At 40.0% G+C, this 23,286-nt stretch overlaps 2 protein-coding genes across 5 annotated transcripts; one reads left to right on the forward strand and one right to left on the reverse strand.

Annotated features, from left to right (window-relative positions):
- Nucleotides 1-669: 669 nt before the first annotated feature.
- On the forward strand, nt 670-11,215 carry naxe (NAD(P)HX epimerase). Of its 4 annotated transcripts, none has more exons than XM_063899810.1 (7): nt 670-755; nt 5,484-5,664; nt 5,897-6,005; nt 7,057-7,167; nt 7,379-7,489; nt 9,426-9,573; nt 10,590-11,215. In XM_063899810.1, exons 2-7 carry the CDS (start codon nt 5,498-5,500, stop codon nt 10,787-10,789), a joined length of 846 nt encoding a protein of 281 aa, XP_063755880.1. In that variant the 5' UTR covers nt 670-755; nt 5,484-5,497; the 3' UTR covers nt 10,790-11,215. The 4 variants fall into 4 exon arrangements, with proteins under 4 accessions (XP_063755880.1, XP_063755879.1, XP_063755883.1 ...); XM_063899809.1 differs by having other exon boundaries at nt 672-833; XM_063899813.1 differs by having other exon boundaries at nt 672-755; nt 5,487-5,664.
- Nucleotides 11,216-11,702: 487 nt separating this feature from the next.
- Nucleotides 11,703-22,290, reverse strand: scn1bb (sodium channel, voltage-gated, type I, beta b). The gene is made up of 6 exons (XM_063899814.1): nt 21,123-22,290; nt 20,857-21,026; nt 19,170-19,407; nt 15,701-15,842; nt 14,033-14,107; nt 11,703-12,219 (listed from the first exon to the last, which is right to left on the reverse strand). Exons 1-5 carry the CDS (start codon nt 21,169-21,171, stop codon nt 14,038-14,040), a joined length of 669 nt encoding a protein of 222 aa, XP_063755884.1. The 5' UTR covers nt 21,172-22,290; the 3' UTR covers nt 11,703-12,219; nt 14,033-14,037.
- Between the last annotated feature and the right edge of the window lie 996 nt (nt 22,291-23,286).

Raw genomic sequence — 23,286 nt, forward strand, 5'->3', positions numbered from 1 at the left:
GTCTTGTTCAACAGTAATGATAGGATAGCATTCTAGCAAATAGCAAAATAAAAAGGGTTTTGTTGTATTTTATTTTGAAAAACTATCAACATTTTAAACGTAGACACAAGAAAAGTGTGTACTTTATGAGCACAATACACCAACTACATTTTCAATTGTTTTGGTGTCAACAGCAATATTACTGCAATTACTGCATTCATAGCGTTAAAGTGTTCTTTTCATTATTAACTGTGGCGTAATAAACCACTTTTAAATCAATAATGTACTACTAATTCAAGGAATTTCAATGCATCATTCTACTGTTACTCCATTTTTGTTTCATATTTAAAATGCCTCTTAAATGTTAATTAAAAACATAATGACATTCCAATAATTTAATATATAATAACATGCCAATTTAAAATCCAAATGTATTATTATTATTATTATTATTATTATTGACAAATGCATAACAATAACATAGGTAAATTATTTTAGTAAAAAACATCCAACAAAAGCTTATGTATAAAAAGAAAATCACACAAGTAAAAATACAGGGAAAAACACACTATTTAAATTAAATAACACCACCACTGTTTTAAATTAAATCATCATAAAATAAACTCTATTCCCTTCTTGCACAGCACTTTCTCACTGCTTGGACTTTTATTTTGAAATTAGCCGTGTTTACATTTTTTAAACCCGGAAGTGGTTGACACAGTTTGGCTGCAGGTTTTGCACGGCTCTCCTTCACTTTATCCGTGTATTAATTATCTGTAAGTCGTGTCGCTGCATTGTTTAAGAGAGAAATTGTGCATGTGAAGTTGTTTTAAAGGAAGACTTGCTAACATTTGGTGAGTGTCATTCATAATTTGTCACGTAGTCAGTGAACTCAAGCTAAAGCTAAAGTTGAGCTAACAACATGCAACAACTTCACAGCCTGTAGACTGAATTTAAAAGTACAACTTCATGTTTATATTGTTCAAATATTTCGTTTATGAACTGTGACTAAAACAAAAATGTTAAATTAACATACTTGACTCTTACTGTCATGTCCAGCAATGGTTAATTGATATGCTAGTGGCTTTCTGCTAAAGTCACTTGGATTAAGTAAAGCTAATACAGGTGGGGCCGTGTGCAACAGACGAAAGAAAGATGACCGTATGAAGTAAAACAGCATGGCTTGTAGTGCATGTAAAACATATATTATTAACCTAATTGTATCATTTCATTTTATAGAAAAAAATAATTTCATTTTAATTTGAATATTCAAAGTAAACGTTGATAATTGGTATTGATACATACATACTACTACTACCAGGGTGCGATTTGACAAAAAAACAGAGGGGGGGATGTTTTTTATTTTTTATTCATAGACAAGAACATTGGACTTTTAACTTGCATAGGGAGAAAAAAACGCAAAAGGTAGGCTATATATATATACACCTGTTCACTAAATAATTCACTAAAATAGCAAAACGTGCTGTCAACAATTCAGGGACAGGTCTGGAAAACTAGACTAGGTAAACAGTCGGCTCTGGTGACGAATTTGTGGTGGCTTTTTCGGTTTTCCTGTCGGGGCATTGTCTGCAGCATTTCGGCCCTCTTTTATCCACAATTCTGCAAATGTGTGCGCAGGAAAGGATGCCACCTCTGGACCATTGACACCAATGAACAGTAGGCCATTCAAAGTGGAGACGTGCATTCTTTTTCGTTCTTCCGTGAGGATGTGGTTCATCGCACTAAAGCCACGCTCGCACTCAGCCGTTGACACAGGGAGCGTGGAGACAGCGATGAGCACTTTTTTCAAAGTCTCCCCAGTGACACCATTGCATTTCAGTTCATGAAATTCTTTGAGGAGTGTGGGCATATTTGTGTCTGCTATAGCAAGGCTTTTATGAATGGTCAGAAGTTTGTCATCCCCATAAAGCAACCGTTCATCTTTATCGGAGGGCCAATTTGAGGGGTTCAGCGCAGCCGCCGCAGAAAAAATGCCGTTGTCATCGAGCCTGCTCTGGATGTTATCGGCCAAGGAGATGAAAAAACGCTCACGAAAGGTCTCTGCCTTCCGCTGTTCTCCGTCACTCGGCTGAGACACATTAACCCCCTTAAATGTTTGCTTACTGCCCAATTCCTCCTTCAGACATCGTATGTTCACTCCATCGGCATTCCTCATAGCCCTCAGTGTCCGCACGGCAACGCCCACCTCAGCAGTAGCGGTGATTGCTGTGGCATCTCGTCTCTGAAGAAAGAGGGACAGGGCCTGCATCGTTTCGAGCGCGTCTTTTACGAATGCCATCTCCACCACGAAAAGCCACTGAGTCATCTTAGCATGCATTCCCTTACATTTGGCCCTGTCTTTGGTTGATCGTGATGTGTCTTCGGCCAGTGACGCGAAGAGTTTGACCAGGGCTGGATAGCTTTGCCAAAGAGCCGTCACAGATGTGCAAGACGAGGATAGCCAGCGCACGTCAAACACCCTTCCTATCCTGCGAGCTTGCATCTCCAAATTGGAAGCAACAAGCTCTAGCTCTCGCATGTTCTTTGGACTTTGAGAGAAGAAGGCGTACAGGGAGTCAGTGAACATCTGGAAATGACTTGCATCTGTAATTTGTTTGACAGTGTCATGGACGGCAAGTTCTAGTTTGTGATTCATGCAGTGAATGACAATCAGGTTGGGGTTAATCTCCTCACGTAGGAGTGTGGCGACCCCCTTGTATCGGCCCAACATAGCGGCGGCCCCATCCGTCGCGAACCCAATTAGTCTGGAGCGCAACATGTCTTTTGAGATACCCTGCTTCTCAAGGCACTGAAGCACAGTGTCACGGATCGCCGATCCAGTGCACGACTGCAACTCAGCAAGTTGGAAGAAGAAATTGCAACACTCCCCTTCAAATGGAATTCTAATGTAAATGATCAGACATGTTTTATTTGAAACTGTTGTGCTCTCATCAATGAGAATGCTGAACTTGTCGGGTGAGCTTTTAAGGAAGTCCACCAGACGCACTGTCATTTTCTCTGCAATAAACATCAGCATATTCCGACATGCCTTGTCAGAATGCAGCATGTTACCGAGGTTAACATCGTTGAGTTGTTGCAGTTCAACCAGGTGAGGCTGCATTTTGAATGACAGGTCAGTGTAGCAGATCATGTAAGCTGTGCGAATGCAGTACTCTGTGGTTTTTAAACTATGCTCATGATGCTTTCGCCACAGAGCTGCACTGTTCTCATTTGCCTTTTCAATTGCGGCGTCTTGTCTTTTTTGTACAATTTCAATACATTTGATATGGCTTTGACATTTTCCGTGCTTGCTGATTTTGTCATTTACTTTTTTTGCCGTTTTGGCTTTTATGCCTTTAATGAAGGCAGAGTCTATATGAAGCCTTTCCTGTGTGTGTGGGCCTAAATCCCTGACGTCGGAACAAGCTTGGCACTTGACTGACCCGTCTGTGCTGACAGCTAGCCACTCACGACCCTCTCTCCATTTAGCAAAGCGCCCCGGCTCAATGCACCCTCCTACCACATGCGTTTCAGAGTCGCTAGCAACATCGGCGTTTCTTTCATCAAGTGGCTGGGAATCGTCCTGCAGGCCTACATGAACGCCAACCTCCAGCGAATTTCTTGCGCTATCACTCTCAGGTGTTAATTTCGTTGTTTTATTATTTGGTCCCGTAAAGTAGGACGATATGCTGCTCTGAACGCGTTTCATGTTTGCATCAGCGCTGTTTTTCCTGCAAAGTTCCCGCACTAAAATGTTACAATGTTTTTGTTTTGACGTTCTGAAATATGCACAGTCTGCCAGAAGGCTGCTGAATAGCCTACTCTGACACTGAAGATCGTTAGATTTCAAGAGTTTAAGTAGTCTAGCAGTTAAGTTGCATTCATCGCTATCAAGGGGGGGAAATCCTTGTCCCCACCGGAGATAAAAATAATTTAGCAGAGGTAGGGATAGGAAAACCAGAGGGGGGGAAATCCTCACCATCCCCCCCTACAAATCGCACCCTGACTACTACTACTACTACTACTACTACTACTACTAATAATAATAATAATATTATAATAATTTCTGCTCAAATATGACAAACTCTGCTTCATTCTGTTGAATATAATTTGAAAGGTAATTAGATTGAATTGTCAACTATAGCTGTTATTGATTTAAACTGAAAAATATCAGAAAACAGATATATCTTAAATATATCGTAAGGCTGAACCCATCTTTTTGGATGTCTGTTCATACGATACATTTGGTTTTCCCTTTTTTCACATTTAGATATTCGTTTTTTCTTTTCTTTTTTCTACTAAACCCCTTGGGGTCACCAACAAGTTATAAAACACCACCTTTTAGAGTTTTGTTTTAATGCAATAACAAATAATAACAGAAGAAACCCAACACCTAATTACTGAATAAAAAAAGAAATTAGCGAGAGCCCTACTTCAGTCATTTCAATTCATGATGATTTGGTTTAATGTTCACTAATGTTCAGCCTTCTGATTTAAAATGCGAATGACTTTGGCACAGACACATTTTGTCTCATCTCTTCCTGTAAACCGTATAAAGCTGAGAGCACAGGGATGATCGATGCTCTACCCTGCAGGGACAGTGAGTGCACAGCCTGCAGGTGCATGGAGAAAAAGAAAAATGCAAGCCAGCACTGAAAGCAGATGTAGGAGGCAGCGGCGTCAGCAGGAGAGCTTCCATTAGTGGGAAAGTGTAGTTTAACACAGATGCACAGCAATATAAAGGAAATGAAATATTGCAATATTTCTGATTAATTACCCCTAGACGATTTAGTGGCGGTATTATAGGGTTGACTGTTGATGCTTTCAGAAAACATCTACACAATAAGATTTCTGCTACAAAATGATAAGTAATGTGAATAAAATGGCTTATTAGATAGAAGCAAACAATATAATAGTTTGATTAGTTTAGAAAATGACATAACTTCACTGCAATGCAAAAGTACCTGTAAAAGGTAATTTTATGTTACGATATCCAAAGTATCTCAGACATATCATCATAACAATATAATATTTATATATTGCCCTGCCCTAATTAACACTTTGTTTTAAATGTATTTTGTATAAACAATAAATTCATGTATATGTTGATGACATATGCCAGATTAAGCTAATAGATCATTTTTATCTGCAGTCCCCGGGCAGGCTCACACAACAGTCTACAAGATAACATAGTCCCTGTCTCTAACAATTATAAAAGAGATTATAGCAAACATCAACAAATATATACCAACACATTTATCAGTATTATTATCATTTTGTAATTCATTTGAACTAAAAACAGACAATGTTTACAGACTGGTTACTCAATATTCATTTTTTTAACCATGGAAAAAAGGCCTGCCTCAGCTGTAGCCTGCAGGCTTTGCTTCGTGTGAAACTGTCTTGTTTTGGCTCCACAGTTCCACTTCCATCAGTGTAATAAGTCATGAGATCATGTAGGGTTTTCTCCCTTTAGCTCAGGTTTGTGCTCTCTTCTGTTGCAGCAGTGTGTATCTGGATGTTGAGTGTGCGTGCTCTGTTTGGGATCAGCTTCCTGGTGACCTCAAGGGCCCAAGCAGTCCTCTCTCAGACATGCCCGCTGCCCGCTGCAGCTAACAACCACAAGAAGGACTGTTCCAGCAGCAGAGCGGTCTCCACCATGGCCCAGACCATCAAATACCTCGGGTAAAGTGTGTGTGTGTGTGTGTGTGTGTGTGTGTGTGTGTGTGTGTGTGTGTGTGTGTGTGTGTGTGTGTGTGTGTGTGTGTGTGTGTGTGTGTGTGTGTGTGTGTGTGTGTGTGTGTGTGTGTGTGTGTGTGTGTGTGTGTGTGTGTGTGTGTGTGTGTGTGTGTGTGTGTGTGTGTGTGTGTGTGTGTGTGTGTGTGTGTGTGTGTACTGAGCTGTGTCTGGTCCACAGGCAGGAGGAGGCGCAGCACATCGATGAGGAGCTCTTCAGTGAGTATGGCTTCAGCGTGGATCAGCTGATGGAGCTGGCTGGACTCAGCTGTGCCACAGCCGTTGCCAGGGTGAGATATCAGGCTCTTATTTTGAAATATAAAAAATAGTGTTATATTGAAATCTGTAGAGATTAGTTCATTTGTTTTTAGACAAAAACTAATCAGCAATATTTCCAAAACCCAACACTTTTAATGCAGGAAGCCCAACATTTGTCAAATGGGAAGAATTTCTTTCTTTCTCTGATATATGACTGTACACTAAATATATATTTTAGTTATTAGAGAAAAAACAAGACAATTGAAGACCCCACATTGAGAAAATATCCTCATTTTCACTTTTAATCCAGCATTTTATCAGCAAAACAATTTGTTCACCAGTAATGGAAGTAATCAAAATGAACAACGTTTTTCCGACTTTATTAAGTTTTCTTGTTATTTGTCCTATTTTTCCCTTTTGTCACAACCAATGAAGTAAACCTCAGTTTTTTACTCGCCATTGTAATCAAAAATGAGTAGTTTTCAACATATATCACTATACACTAATGTTAATTGTACACCAAATCAGAGGATTCAAAGGGTTTTACGTTTTTTTTGTGTCTTGTGCAAAATAGCAACAGCGTAGTTGTTGGCAATGAAAATCTTGAGTCACAGGATATTCCAGCAATGCAAAATGCAATGTATTTAACATTAAAGTAAAATACATAAAATGATGCATACAACTTGATGCAGTTCAAAGTCTTTGCAGGAGACAAAAGACATTGGGAGACAACCACTCTGGCATTGTAATTGGTTACTGTCAACATGGTAAAGCATTCAAACACTCTAATGCATGATCATTTTCTATAGCTATGTACTGTTTTTGAATGCAGTACAGACACCTGAAAGACCTTAAAATATCAGCTACATTTCATTTTAACATGAAAAGTCTCACTGTGTGACCATGAAACCAGGTCAAAGTACGTACTGTGTTTAAATCATATTCCATGAGGGATGCTCTGATTACTTCTGATGTTTCATCACGAGAAGCATTCATCTTCAGGAACAGCTGTGTCGTAAATCCTCTTTTCCTTGTCATATATCAGTTTTGGAGCATTGATTTTACTGTTTGTTTTTCCTGCAGGCGTATCCAATCAGCTCCCTGGTGAAGGCCAAACCGTCTCTGCTGGTGATTTGTGGACCGGGGAACAATGGGGGGGACGGCCTGGTCTGCGCCCGACACCTTAAACTCTTTGTGAGTGTCTTTAACCCGGCTAAAGTAAAGCATATTAACAAAACCATATTATTTGAGTTGAAAACAGGCTGAAATGTTACTGGTTGATTGCATCATAACAGCAGTGATTGAAGAAGATCATTATTTCGTATTTGTATTACTAGTAGTTGTGTTTGTTGGGATTAATCTTCAGACTTTCACTATTTACCACAGTGTGTCTGTCCCCCTGCAGGGTTACGAGCCCACCATCCTGTACCCGAAGAGGCCTAACAAGCCTCTGTTTCAGGGTCTGACCATACAGTGCCAGAAGATGGAGATCCCCTTCCTGACAGAGATGCCAGAGGTCTGGTTATTGTCTATAATGCAGCATCCACAGTGGTGAAGTAATTTGATCTACTCGTGTTTATGAATGGGCTCTTTATTTCAGACTGTGCAATCTCTGTATTACACATGATTAGATCTCTAAATGTGACTGCAATATGGAGCAGATGAAGCCGTAATGATTCTTATATGGGCAATTACGGTTAGAGTTTGTATTGCAACAGACCACACATTTAATTATTTTCCAGATAAGTAATGATGCTAAGTTATGTATTCACACGCTGATACTTTGTGATGTGTAAAATGTGGATGTTTGTTGGTCTTTTAAAGCATCTAAAAAAAACGTACAGTGGGGCAAAAAAGTATTTAGTCAGCCACCAATTGTGCAAGTTCTCCCATTTAAAAAGATGAGAGAGGCCTGTAATTTTTATCATAGGTATACCTCAACTATGAGAGACAGAATGAGAAAAGAAAATCCAGGAAATCACATTGTAGGATTTTTAAAGAATTTATTTCAAATGATTGTGGAAAATAAGTATTTGGTCAATAACAAAAGTTCATCTCAATACTTTGTTATATACCCTTTGTTGGCAATGACAGAGGTCAAAGGTTTTCTGTAAGTCTTCACAAGGTTTTCACACACTGTTGCTGGTATTTTGGCCCATTCCTCCATGCAGATCTCCTCTAAAGCAGTGATGTTTTGGGGCTGTCGCTGGGCAACATGGACTTTCAACTCCCTCCAAAGATTTTCTATGGGGTTGAGATCTGGAGACTGGCTAGGCCACTCCAGGACCTTGAAATGCTTCTTACGAAGCCACTCCTTCGTTGCCCTGGCGGTGTGTTTGGGATCATTGTCATGCTGAAAGACCCAGCCACGCTTCATCTTCAGTGCCCTTGCTGATGGAAGGAGGTTTTCACTCAAAATCTCACGATACATGGCCCCATTCATTCTTTCCTTTACACGGATCAGTCGTCCTGGTCCCTTTGCAGAAAAACAGCCCCAAAGCATGATGTTTCCACCCCCATGCTTCACAGTAGGTATGGTGTTCTTTGGAAGCAACTCTGCATTCTTTCTCCTCCAAACACGACGAGTTGAGTTTTTACCAAAAAGTTCTATTTTGGTTTCATCTGACCATATGACATTCTCCCAATCCTCTTCTGGATCATCCAAATGCCCTCTAGCAAACTTCAGACGGGCCTGGACATGTACTGGCTTAAGCAGGGGGACACGTCTGGAACTGCAGGATTTAAGTCCCTGGCGGCGTAGTGTGTTACTGATGGTAGCCTCTGTTACTTTGGTCCCAGCTCTCTGCAGGTCATTCACTAGGTCCCCCCGTGTGGTTCTGGGATTTTTGCTCACCGTTCTTGTGATCATTTTGACCCCACGGGGTGAGATCTTGCGTGGAGCCCCAGATCGAGGGAGATTAGCAGTGGTCTTGTATGTCTTCCATTTTCTAATAATTGCTCCCACAGTTGATTTCTTCACACCAAGCTGCTTACCTATTGCAGATTCAGTTTTCCCAGCCTGGTGCAGGTCTACAATTTTGTCTCTGGTCTCCTTTGACAGCTCTTTGGTCTTGGCCATAGTGGAGTTTGGAGTATGACTGTTTGAGGTTGTGGACAGGTGTCTTTTATACTGATAACGAGTTCAAAAAGGTGACATTAATACAGGTAACGAGTGGAGGACAGAGGAGCCTCTTAAAGAAGAAGTTACAGGTCTGTGAGAGCCAGACATCTTGCTTGTTTGTAGGTGACCAAATACTTATTTTACCGAGGAATTTACCAATTAATTCATTAAAAATCCTACAATGTGATTTCCTGGATTGTTTCCTCCATTCTGTCTCTCATAGTTGAGGTATACCTATGATAAAAATTACAGGCCTCTCTCATCTTTTTAAATGGGAGAACTTGCACAATTGGTGGCTGACAATACTTTTTTGCCCCACTGTATTTCTCAGGCTAAATTGATTGACGAGGCTTACAACCTGGTGATAGACGCCATCTTCGGCTTCAGCTTTAAGGGGGCTGTGCGAGAGCCTTTTGGTTCCATCCTGGACGTGCTGAAAAAGACCACCTCCCCCATCGCCAGCATCGACATCCCCTCAGGTCAGTTCTCTCGATCAACACTTTCAAGGATAAGGATATGGACTTCCACTAAGGAAAAATGCAATTCCTACCATGCTGCTGAATTGAGTTTTTCTGAAAAGACTGCTAGACAATATTTTGTAGTTCCACTTCCATGCTGGCATTAGTACACATTTATTTAAATAATGCAGCTTAGTTCTATTTCCATTTTGGCCAGTGAACCTTGGTTTTTGTGGAAAATATAAAGTCCAGCTTCATGATGATTGGTTGGATTAGAAAAATAAGTGTATTCTGATTCTTTAAACATTGCCCTGCTCAGTTGGAGGGCTTCAACAAACTATTTTTCTAATGGATTAATCTGCTGATTATTTTCTGTGTGAATTAAATGTCAGATAATAGTGAACATTTTCTCCATTTATCAAAGTCCAAGATGATGTTTTCCAATATCAAAACCCCCAAATATTCAATTTCTATTATTTATCAAATAGAAATGCAGGGAATCTCCATATTTGAGGGATTAACAGAAAATGTACTATAGCTATGTAAAGATTAATCGATTATCCATAATAGTTAGCATTTTATTTTTCTGTTTTAGTATGTTGACTGTTTCATTGTTTCAGCTCTGCTCATTTTGATCAAATATAGACAGTTTACAGCACATTTTATTTGAATTAGGAAATAAGTTAAGCTTAGGAAACTATACATATATTTACAATGTATGTTTCTTGGTGAGTAGAATCATTCAGTAAGTGTACTTAGGGGTTTTGATATATCTATATGGTCACTTCCATTCATTCGTGTGTGGGCAATGTAGACTATCTTGAAAATCAATCAGTTGATTTGCATAAAATTGACTGTTCGTGCTCCCAGAAGGCAGAATGCTATCAATATGGGTGACCCTTCGACTGTTAGTGCTACCATGAGACAGAAACATCTTGAACACCAATCACCCTAATGTCACGAATTGTACTGCATATTCACTCAGAAGAAGAAGATGAGGAAGCTTGAAGATGGTGACATGTTGTTGTTTTCCACAGGTTGGGATGTGGAGCAGGGCAGTGCAGATGGAATGCAGCCCGACATGCTCATCTCCCTCACGGCTCCCAAGAAGTCTGCTTCCATGTTCAGAGGACGGTACCACTTCCTGGGGGGCCGTTTTGTTCCCCCCGGCATAGAGAGGAAGTACCAGCTCAACCTGCCCCCATACCCCGACCAGGACTGTGTGCTGCAGCTGTAGCACATTGTTAACATACTTAAGGTTTGATGAGAGGAAGGGTATTTGTATTTAAAACAAGAGTTCAACATTTTGGAAAATAATTCCTTCTATAAACCTTTTCTATGTTTAAGAAAAAGTATTTATTGAGCCAAACATACTGTTGCACATAATTGAGCTCTTTCCCATTTACATGAAAAAACAACAACAAAACATAAATTATAAAAAAGCAGGATATTATTTGGGATATTGTTTTGAGAAGTATTAAAATAAATGAACTAAAAAGAGAAATATTGAACTATTCCTTTAAATTGATTGGTTTCCATTGGGTGGATGATGGTGTGAATCCTATAACGTGTTAGTAAAGAGGTTTATATGCACTCTGGAAGATTTCTGAAAGCACAAATCTTTAACGTAGCATCGACATGAAAATAAATTATTGGAATTTGACAGCATTTTTGTGATTTCTGTACCTACCACCATGCAAACAGTTGAAGAGGCCCTACTGGGCTCATTCTCAGGTTCATATTTGTATTTTGCGTCTCTGTGACATGCTTTAATGTTCAAAAAGCTCTTTATTTTTCTCATACTGCCTGTGCTGCAGCACCTCTTTTCACCCTCTGTCTGAAACCAGAACCCAGTCTGATCTGATTGGTTAGCTGGCCGGCTCTGTTGTGATTTCTCACCATTTAGAGATGTCTCGCCCCTTAGCCTATCACGTACAATGTGTTGGAGCTCTAGCCAATAGAAGCTTGACTGTAACATGGTTATGTCACTATGTTAAGAGCGATAAACTCCCTCTGGAGGGAACACAGGGGATTTCAGCCTTTGTAGACCATTTACATGCACAAAAACCTCTGTAACACACTATAGTAAAGAGAAAACAAGGCCCTTTTAAACTCTGAAATCAACTCAGAAGACTTCTCCCTCACATGAACTTTTAAGAGTTTTTATTATGGCATCTTAAGTTTTCATTGAATGTACAACCAGCAAGTGGAAAGATGGTCTATCATAATCCATCACATTCTATTTTTTATAAATTACCATACAAGTTGTGTGTTGCGTTTTTTATACATTACGTGGTGATGATTCAGTAAAAAGCTTTCAATACAATCAGCCTCATGGAGTCCAACAGACGCCCATAGTACATCTTCCATTTTATATAAATGAGTGATTCCACATACTTAAAAGAAATACTGTATGTACAGTTTATGCTTTTGACAATTTCATTAATGCATAATGATTTCTCAATTAAGTGCAGGGCAGGACATGCTTTGTGGCGCAGGATACTATGTACAGTGCTGACCATGCTCTCTGTGATGTTTTATCCATGAGTGATCTTCGTCGAGGAATAGGTAAAATAAAGGCTTGAGATGAAGAGGAGTTTCCCCACCCCCGAGTTGTCTACATGCAGGTCAGTGAGGGGAAGGATGTTTTCAGTCCAAGGAAGAAGCCTGAGGGAAAAGACAGAACAATAATATCATGTCAGTCATTCAAGACCACTGTGTTTACATTATATTATGCTTTTATCCAAAGAGACTTACATACACTTTAGTCTTGCAGACATGCCTGCGGGAGCACTTTGCAATTAAGTATCTTCCCCAAGGACACATACACTGAGGGAGATGTAGATCGAACAAGTATTGGAAGATGCCTATTCATCCCGAGCCACACCCCCTCCATGTTAACAGAAAATCCAGTCCACTAAAGTTGCAGTTGGTAAGTAAATTAATTTCAATAGTACTTGTTTAAAGGGGCCCTATTCTGCTCATTTTCAAGGTTGATGTTAGTATTTAGTGTCTCTACTGGGACATGTCTCCATGCTTTAATGTTAAAAAAGCTCTTTATTTTTCTCATACTGCCTGTGCTGCAGCTCCTCTTTTTACCCTCTGTCTGAAACCAGAGACCAGTCCGCACTAAAGGGGCCTCTTTAAATCATTCTGAGTTATTTAACCCTGGAAATAAGTAAGCATTTTGGCACTTACGATTCGCTTGTCTCAAAGGTTAACACAAGCTTGAGATATTTCGCGTTTTGTTCTCCGACATTAATCGGTAGTATCCCACCAGTAACACAAGTACACCTTTAACTCAGCAGTGGTGATGTGCAGCCATGAATGATGTAGTTTGTTTATAGCCAAATGTTAGCTTTTTACTTCTGGAGACATCATTTCACTGCTACAATATATTGCCAATATGTCCAGCATCTCGAAATGTCAGCCTGACGTACACATTGATTAATGTGTAGCAATATCAGAGCGCCAACTGTTTTCAATTCGGTCAGATTGAGTAAAGCGGGCCTTGTAGAAACATCTGTAGCAGGCTATATTTTTGTTTGTGTGTTGCGTCAAAATTCATTAGCACCTACTATAAACATCCATCCCCCTGTAGCTCCTGTGTTACTGATGGTCAGTCGGTGCATTCAATAGCTGTTATCAACATAATTACATTTCCTGTGGTGTGTATAACAAGTATGACAGTTGGCCAAATATTAGCCTATCCAATTTTCATGGATGGAGAAGAAACCAGACCTGAAGATAATCAAAAATCAAATCAATCAAAATGCTCGTGTGATGCATACGCCACAAATCGTTTCTAGCTGCCTGGTTTACTTCCTGGTTATGCCACTCACTAAAACGATTTCCTTGTTTATTCTCTTACATGGCTTCAGTTCATCTCTCAATGTATCCTAGGTGGGAAGGACTGAGACGCAAAGAGTGGCGGAGGTGAGGGAAACATGGATGCAACTTCAGATTGGGATGTACACCTAAAGTGTTTCTCCTACTGGCTATGCCTTTGAGACCCGGCTTGGCCCATGGACTTTAGGTGGCTCCAATCAGAAGGTTGATGGTTTGATTCTAAGCCCTTGCAGTCAACATGTCCATGTATCAACGGCAAGATACCTAGCCCCAGAGCCATGGCCAACCGTGTGTAAATGTGTTAGAGTGCTAAATGAAATGCAGTCCTTCTACTTTACATTGTTGCAACTTCACATATCTTTAAATCGCTTTCTAGGCTCATTCATAAACACGCCATAACTCATTTGCTTCATCTGTACAACAACCAAGGACTAAAAATAATACCTTTATCTCCAAAAGATAATCTCAAAGAATGAGTATTGTATGATGAATCTGAGCCAGTATTCAACACCGGCTTGAGCCTTTGACAGTTTTCGATATTTAGAGCTAATATATGGACACAGCTAGCTTTTTTGTGAAGAAACAAGTATTACATTTTAATACCCAGCAGTCTTTAGGATCACAAACATACCTGTGCTATTCGCCGACCTGCACCCCCGCACAGTTGTCTTTACTTTCCGAGGCTATCGCTAAATATTCAGCATTTCTAGAAGGAAAAGAGAAAAACAGTGTTGTAAAATAGTGTCACATTGACTTTATAAAAATGAAATGGTGAAAAATTGTAAAAACTAATCTTCACTTTAAGGTTGTCGGACAGGTCTTTGACTTACAGGAGGGAGGTTTTGGTTTTGGTTTTTACTAGGGAGGAGGATGACAGGATGACACGGACAAGACGAAAACATGACAAGTAGACGCAGGGAGCGTGAGACAAAGAGACACACGTGAAAACACACAAACACAATGGAAACATTGATAATCTTAAATAAAAAGGTAGGGAAGAGCGAGGGAAGGTGAAGTAGGAGAGTTAAATGAAGCAAAAACAGGATGTAACAAAGTAAGAATTTAAAATATAGATGTGACATCTGCATTAGACCATGAATTAATGGGGAATTCATGAGGAAATGCACACATTTCAAAGCCTTATTTATTTATTTTTTTTAACATATCACTGAGCTTGGTAATTAGCTTTTAAGAGTAAGACCCAGTCGCACCAAATGTCAAAGAACTGTAACTGCGTAGAACCTTTGCTTAATTTAGCTGCAAAATATCTGCATTTTAAATGCATATGTAACCGGGTCTTACACTAGTTTTGTAAATCTTTGATTGCAGATTTACCTTACTTAGAGCCAAGCAGATATATCATAATTATCATTAATGCTGGCCAATATCCCAACAAAAGAATTGCAGTATGGATCTGAACAATCTTATAAACCAAACTCTCAAGGCACAAAACAAGTAAAAATATTATCAAAATAAAGAAATCTTTGTTTGGTACAGATCAGTGCGATCAAGAAATAATGATCAAAATAATGATCCAAAATGATCAATCCCTTGAACAACTTCAATCATATCACACTTTCTATATCAACAATGTTGAAGTTGTTCAGCCCTGGTTTGGATTGAGATGATTTTAAAGCGTCGCTTCCAATGCATGTTTTAGAACAGTACAGTACATATATCTTAGCCACAATGTTTCCATATCCATATCTTGCATATCTTATAACTTGCTTATGTTATGCATTTATGTTGTAAAAACTGATTATGTCCAACATTCATTACTGGATTTTTCTTAAGCCCATAAATATCTTATTATATATAAAAAGGTATTTGCCTTAAAAATCCAGCATTTTGTTTGGGCTCTACAACCCAAAAATGATTTGAATGTTATGGATAAAAACCTTGTATCTCCAATTATCTCCAATTCTTTTGCTTTTTTTTTTTTTACTAATAAAACAGAAAAAAAGGGTTGCTTCAGATCAATATACAATCTGCATTTCTCCCAAATTTCCTCAAATTTAAATTCCTGAAGCCATTCTTTATAATTGATTTTCTAGCAACTTCACTCAGTATCCCAAAAAAAGAATTAGTTTTTCCCATAATTCTGTATAAATGTAATCCTAAGTGTTGTATAGTATTGTTGGGTGAAGTCCTTTAAATGTTGGTAAAAACTAAAAATCATCATCTCTAAAATCACAATTGCACTGTAACCCTTTAATAAAACTCAAATCCCCTGGAGTTACAAGATTCCATATGCAGTGAGCATTATGTGCGTACAGAGGTGTGTAGTAATAATACTTACGCCGCTTCTCGTAATGCTTCCTCCCCAGCAGCTGAGATTTTCCTGTAGCAGTAAATCATCTCTATGAGCAGCCACACCTGCAGGCCGATGATGGACACGTACATCATGACCTCGGACACGATGGAAGCCGTTCCTCGGGTCGCTGCGCACATCAAAGACAGTAAATCAAGAGATGAGACAGACACCGGAGAGGCAACCTGACCAAGCAGAAACTGTGGATGTCAAATTACACATTTTGTACACATTTTTAATAGAGCTAACATCTTAAACATTTTACTAAACGTTAGTAAAGAGCGGCTGCCACAACTTCTTTATCAAAATGTCTGAAAATACACATTACAGAAAAATTAACATCAAAGATGTTATAAAACACAATCTACACAACATTGATGATAGTCTGTTACCCAGGTATCATCACTCTATCACATGAGCTAGCTAACCTCTGCTAATAAACTGTATGGCACCTATATATAGCAGCAAACTAAAAGAAACACATTATTATTTAAACACTTTGCATTTCATGCACAAATAAATGGTATGTTTACTGTAGGCTGCTATAGATGTATTGCAGGCCCAGTTTAATATGGAACCCAATTTTATACATATATACAGTGGGGCAAAAAAGTATTTAGTCAGCCACCAATTGTGCAAGTTCTCCCATTTAAAAAGATGAGAGAGGCCTGTAATTTTTATCACAGGTATACCTCAACTATGAGAGACAGAATGAGAAAAAAAAATCCAGAAAATCACATTGTAGGATTTTTAATGAATTAATTTTCAAATCATTGTGGAAAATAAGTATTTGGTCAATAACAAAAGTTCATCTCAATACTTTGTTATATACCCTTTGTTGGCAATGACAGAGGTCAAACGTTTTCTGTAAGTCTTCACAAGGTTTCCACACACTGTTGCTGGTATTTTGGCCCATTCCTCCATGCAGATCTCCTCTAAAGCAGTGATGTTTTGGGGCTGTCGTTGGGCAACACGGACTTTCAACTCCCTCCAAAGATTTTCTATGGGGTTGAGATCTGGAGACTGGCTAAGCCACTCCAGGACCTTGAAATGCTTCTTACGAAGCCACTGCTTCATTGCCCTGGCGGTGTGTTTGGGATCATTGTCATGCTGAAAGACCCAGCCACTCTTCATCTTCAGTGCCCTTGCTGATGGAAGGAGGTTATCACTCAAAATCTCACGATACATGGCCCCATTCATTCTTTCCTTTACACGGATCAGTCGTCCTGGTCCCTTTGCAGAAAAACAGCCCCAAAGCATGATGTTTCCACCCCCATGCTTCACAGTAGGCATGGTGTTCTTTGGATGCAACTCTGCATTCTTTCTCCTCCAAACACGACGAGTTGAGTTTTTACCAAAAAGTTCTATTTTGGTTTCATCTGACCATATGACATTCTCCCAATCCTCTTCTGGATCATCCAAATGCCCTCTAGCAAACTTCCGACGGGCCTGGACATGTACTGGCTTAAGCAGGGGGACACGTCTGGACCTGCAGGATTTAAGTCCCTGGCGGCGTAGTGTGTTACTGATGGTAGCCTCTGTTACTTTGGTCCCAGCTCTCTGCAGGTCATTCACTAGGTCCCCCCGTGTGGTTCTGGGATTTTTGCTCACCGTTCTTGTGATCATTTTGACCCCACGGGATGAGATCTTGCGTGGAGCCCCAGATGGAGGGAGATTAGCAGTGGTCTTGTATGTCTTCCATTTTCTAATAATTGCTCCCACAGTTGATTTCTTCACACCAAGCTGCTTACCTATTGCAGATTCAGTTTTCCCAGCCTGGTGCAGGTCTACAATTTTGTCTCTGGTCTCCTTTGACAGCTCTTTGGTCTTGGCCATAGTGGAGTTTGGAGTATGACTGTTTGAGGTTGTGGACAGGTGTCTTTTATACTGATAACGAGTTCAAAAAGGTGCCATTAATACAGGTAACGAGTGGAGGACAGAGGAGCCTCTTAAAGAAGAAGTTACAGGTCTGTGAGAGCCAGAAATCTTGCTTGTTTGTAGGTGACCAAATACTTATTTTACCGAGGAATTTACCAATTAATTCATTAAAAATCCTACAATGTGATTTCCTGGATTTTTTTTTCTCATTCTGTCTCTCATAGTTGAGGTATACCTATGATGAAAATTACAGGCCTCTCTCATCTTTTTAAATGGGAGAACTTGCACAATTGGTGGCTGACTAAATACTTTTTTGCCCCACTGTAGTAAAGGGGGCCCTGCCCTGTTTCTATTTCAGAGCACCGTTGACCTAATCTTCTTCTCTATATACCTCACATTGCCTTAATATGGTGGAATCAGATAATTTGCAATAAATTGAAAGTAATCACCTTGCTAATACATACACCTGCTGATGTTTTCTTTTTTATAGGGAAAGTGATATATATAATGGAGAAACTGCACGAGTGAGGTAGCAATCACTGTTAGCGAGAAAGTAACACTTACAGTTAATGTACTGTAAACCCTTCCCCTAAATGAAATATTTGCTTACGTGTGACTTCATACATAGTGAAAATCTGTATTAAGAGGTGGTGAGTAGACTTTACTTTACTTGACATTAATCCTCATGGTCTGGAACGACTATTGGATGTTGAAAAAAATCTTTCAAGACGGGATGAAGTTATTCAAGATGTCATTTTCAAAGCTATTAAATATTATTTAACCACATTGTATGTTTTACATTTTTGTTATTTATTTGCAGTATTTTTAATGGAGGTAAATGGACTGCATTTATATGGCGCTATCCAGTCATTGTGACCCCCTCAAAGCAGTTAAACAAGTTAAGATACACTGCCTGGCCAAAAAAAGGTCACACACTCTAATACTCGTTGGACCGCCTTCAGCTTTGATTAGGTTTGAAGGTTTGAAGGTTTCATTCGCTGTGGCATCGTTTCTACAAGCTTCTGCAATGTCACAACATTTATTTCTGTCCATAGTTGCATCTTGTATTGATGGCAGGAGATTCGGACCACTGCGCAATGTGTTCTCCAGCACATGCCAAAGATTCTCAATCGGGTTCAGGTCTGGACTCTGTGGGGGCCACTCCATGTGTGAAAATGATGTCTCATGCTCCCTGAACCACTCTTTCATAATTTGAACCCGATGGATCCTGGCAGCCATTGTCATCTTGGAACATGCCCGTGCAATCAGGGAAGAAAAGATCCATTGATGGAATAACCTGGTCATTCAGTATATTCAGGTAGTCAGCTGACCTCATTCTTTGGGCACGTTGCTGAACCTAGACCAGACCAACTGCAGCAACCCCAGATGTGTGTAACATATGCAAGAGCACCTTCCGCTTGGTGGAAGACCACTCTACCTCATGAGCCTAAAATCCGACAAACTGAGTTAAATTCTAAACATCTTTTTTGCAGGTCGTCCTATTAAACCCTGCTCCTAATGAATCAATCTGCTCCCCTGTCTCCCAGCAGTTGTAAATCTGCAGTAGAAGTCATCGTACCTTTAGGCACCACGGTGAGCTGCACCATCTTGCTGATGACGGTGCTGTACTCATAGTTGTCGTAGAAGAGGATGCGGTTGAAGAAGCAGCGGTAGGTCCCCGAGTCGTTGAAGGTGACATTGAGCAGGTATATGGATGCGTCTTGGATGTCGTTGCTCCTCTTACTTCCGTTCCAATCCAGACGGTCTATAAAGTGGTCGCTTTCAATGGTGGCGCCGTCCTCGTTGTAGGTGTAGATCTGCAGCCACAGAGACATCAAGGTTAGTCACAAGGCTGCTCTGACAGAAGACCATTTATTTCTGCACATATTTCCACCAATAATGAATAATGCTCTATATATGTATAATCAATAGCTTTTGAATAATTAACTTCTTTTGTTGCCTTTATTATTTAGAGTAGTTTTTACTGTTGATCTAACTTTGTTTCTTGTACTGCAGTAAAATGTGATTTTTTTTATATCACAAATCTGTTTTTCTAAAGTATTTTGAATAATTGCTCTGCCATTAGTGCAGATGGTTAAGGATAAGTAGAATAGATAATACCCAAAGTCCCAAAGCATGCATATCAAGATCTACAGTTTTTGTACTCTCTATATACAGGGATAATAATGTAAAATGCTGATAAAATAACTGTTAGAGGAAAATATCCGATATACAACTACATTGTTAAATATCAAGGAACTGCTTGCAATTAAATAAAGAGATACTAAAGTGTACTCATTATGCATCTGCTGCTTTGAATATCCTGCTACAATATAACAGATTGCTTGTTGAATTAAAAATAATGAAAGAAATGTAATTCCAACATTAATTTAATGATTAATTGAACATTTACCTGAACACATAATCACGTCATGCAATATCACAGTCCATTTTGAAATTTTAATTACCCAAAAAGTATTTTGTACTAGAAAGGCTAAGGGACGGGACATCTCTAAGTTGACCAATCACAACAGAGCCGGCCAGCTAACCAATCAGAGCAGACTGGACTCTGGTTTCAGACAGAGGGTGAAAAGAGGTGTTGCAACACAGGCAGTATGAGAAACATAAGATTAAGATGCTTTTTGAACATTAAAGCATGGAGACATGTCACAGTAGAGACACAAATATTCTGTATATGTATCCAAGGGAGATTTAGTTTACATTGACACATAAAGGGAGCATTCAGTCAAATGTCAGTGGAAATTCATGTTACTTTGTTTAGTGTAAACTTTACACTAACAAAAGCAACATTATATATTTTTTAATGTGATCTGAGTCAAACTTCCCACATATAATATTTGCATAAGGACCTACTGACCCATGCAGTTACATTATCTCATACATTATCAGGATCCAACCCGAGGTCAACACGGCTGTGTGTCATCTCTGGAGCTGTAATGATCTCTGTGGTGTAAAATATCACCATTGATTGCTTGTGAACCTCACGACGACCTCGGCGTTGGGCAGTATGATGCCATCAAGGGCATCTATGTGTGTGTGTGTGTGTGTGTGAGAAGGGAAGGGAGCTTGGGTGTGCACTTAACAGTATAAGCATGCATATATAAATAGCTGTTTATAGGGATTTCAGGGATGCTTGCACGACTAAATCTCCTTTAGAAGCAAAAATACTTCCTGTGCTCCACAACATCCTGTCAGTTACATTTTGTGCTGACATCAGATATTTACCAGCAACGATTTGCACTCACATGAACAAAGTCGGCCTCTCCTTTGCTCCTGAAGTACCAATCCACAGTGGCAGAGGCCTCCACTTCAGTCCTCTTCTTGCAGGAGATGCAGCCGAGTTTGAAGCCCATGCCTGCCACTGCCTCCGTGTCGGAATCCACCTCGGCACAGGCCCCCCGGCACTGGTAGAGGTCTAAACAGGGAGACAATCAGATCGAGATATATATCACAACTTAGCAAGATGTGGCCACAAGATTTAAAAAAGGTCGAATGAATCAGCTAAACTCACCCATCATATTGAAGAAAATAAAGAGGACAACAATGTTTGATACATCCATGTCACCGGATTATGGTTACGAGCCTAAAAAAAACGTGGTTCTTCTTCTTTGTTGGTTTTTGTATGGAGTTCCACAACTGAGTTGTTGAGGTTTAAAAAAAGTAATGTGTCAGGCATCTATTGTTGCAGCCAAAATGTATCTGCCTGCAGGCCTTCCTTATGGTAAATGTGTTTTAGGATGTGTCAACAGTGCTCAAGGTGGCACAATTCCCTGCTGCTTTAGACACAGCCCCCTTATTTATATCTATTCACCTGATGTGTTCAAATTCTGGCTTTTATTGTGCTTCTAATTACAAAACAGCACATATAACAATCCTGGTGACTCACAGTGCTCTCCAGATCAACACCCTGATATTTAATTTGGTTTGTCCCTGAGGCCTTTAATGTGAGATGCACAGAGCAATCATTAGACCTGCCTGGGGCCGCATGCTCTGCTCTGTATTTACAGGCTTCACAAAGAATATAATTAATGTGTGTTTATATAAGGTGCAACATGCAAGCTACTGACTGTCTACAGTACGCCTACTCACCCGTGCATATATAATGTATATGCTGTAGGATAAGAAATGGCTATCATTTAACACGCTACAGATGAAATACAGACCGAAATAATGTAGCTATAATATTGCTCCTCTATTGGATCACTGAAAACACTGTCCTGATATACAGGCCTCCTCTCCTCGAGTCGTGTCCGAGCAAAAAAAGAATATTCCTCTCCTGTGATGAAGGTGGAAGGATTTCACGACCATCTAACGACCCCGCACTCCGGGCAGATAAAATGCGTGAGAGCATGGGGTGCATAGAAAAAGCAAACCCTCCACAAAAGTACACACAATCCGTCCTCCTGTGCCTGATAACGGTGTTTTCTCCTGCGCCACAGCGGTACCCCTGTCGCTCCGATCAGAGGATGCTGCAGATGCACTGCGGTAAAATCCACCGTGTTTGTGACTGAGCGGATCCTGCGTGTGACCACTGCTGTAGCTCGTGCCCCGCTGGTTTTTTTTAACTGATGCTAGCTGAGCTTTGTCTGAAATCACTGCGGGGGCCCCAGCCTACGCCCTTACCTAGTGCGCGTATCACGTTTAATGAAGGGCTTTAATAGAGGTGGTAGCTGATATTATGTGAACTGGCCCTTTAACTGAGTTTTAGGGGGGCGTGGTCATCCTGAAAATGGTATCGACAGAGGATGCTCATTTAATGCCGGATACTCATAGTACCACTATAATATTCTTTTTTTTAAAAGATGATACATAAATGTACGTTATAATATTTAACATTTGTATGGCACTGAACCTTGTGTAATACATTTGTGATATTTGTGTATTATAACAATATATTTTATGTCCTCTTGATATTCCTCAACCTCAGGCAATTCGTATGTGTTATTGAAAATAATTGTTATGGAGGAGTGATGCTGATACTTAGTTTCCAGTGGCAACCGCTACAGAATGTTCGATCAGAACATAAAGGGGGAAAACGGCATCCAGAGAAATGTTATTGAGTCGTCATTTATTGAGTCTTCACACCCACAACACAGAGCACTGAAGTGATTGTACTTGCTGATATAGATATAGATAGGTGTGTTCTTAATAGGCTACGAGCAATGCCGGGGTGGCAATGGTATTATCCGGGACCTTTCCCGGCCCAAACCATCGACCTGGCCTGATTGGCCCATGGGGAAAATAGTTGTAACTAATTTTTGTCACTTATCTTATTCTTGCATTAATATCAATTCAACTGTAGTCTGCATAAATTCACCATTGCAGCGCAGCCGCCTGCTGCATCACAGCAGATTAAATAGGTTCTACCATGTAAGGGAATTCTCTCCTCCCAAATGTTTCAGATGGTTTGGCCCACGGCTCGTCTTTTAAATAACAACGGCGCGAAACAGAGCGCGTCAGTGATGGAGGGTAGAAAGAGGCCAGGTGGAACGGAGAGGGCTAAGCTTAAAAAAAGACAGGAGGTGGCAGCCAAATGTGCCAAATTGACAGATATGTTCTCAAGACAAGCTGGTAGGTTACTGAGAGATATGGATAATAGGCCTGGTTGTGAATTTGATCAAATAGGCTATAACGTGGCGAACGTTTGCAATGTCAACTCAACTGTCATCTGACTG

This window comes from Eleginops maclovinus, chromosome 13 (genome assembly GCF_036324505.1).
Source record: "Eleginops maclovinus isolate JMC-PN-2008 ecotype Puerto Natales chromosome 13, JC_Emac_rtc_rv5, whole genome shotgun sequence".
In the NCBI taxonomy this organism is placed as follows: domain Eukaryota; kingdom Metazoa; phylum Chordata; class Actinopteri; order Perciformes; family Eleginopidae; genus Eleginops; species Eleginops maclovinus.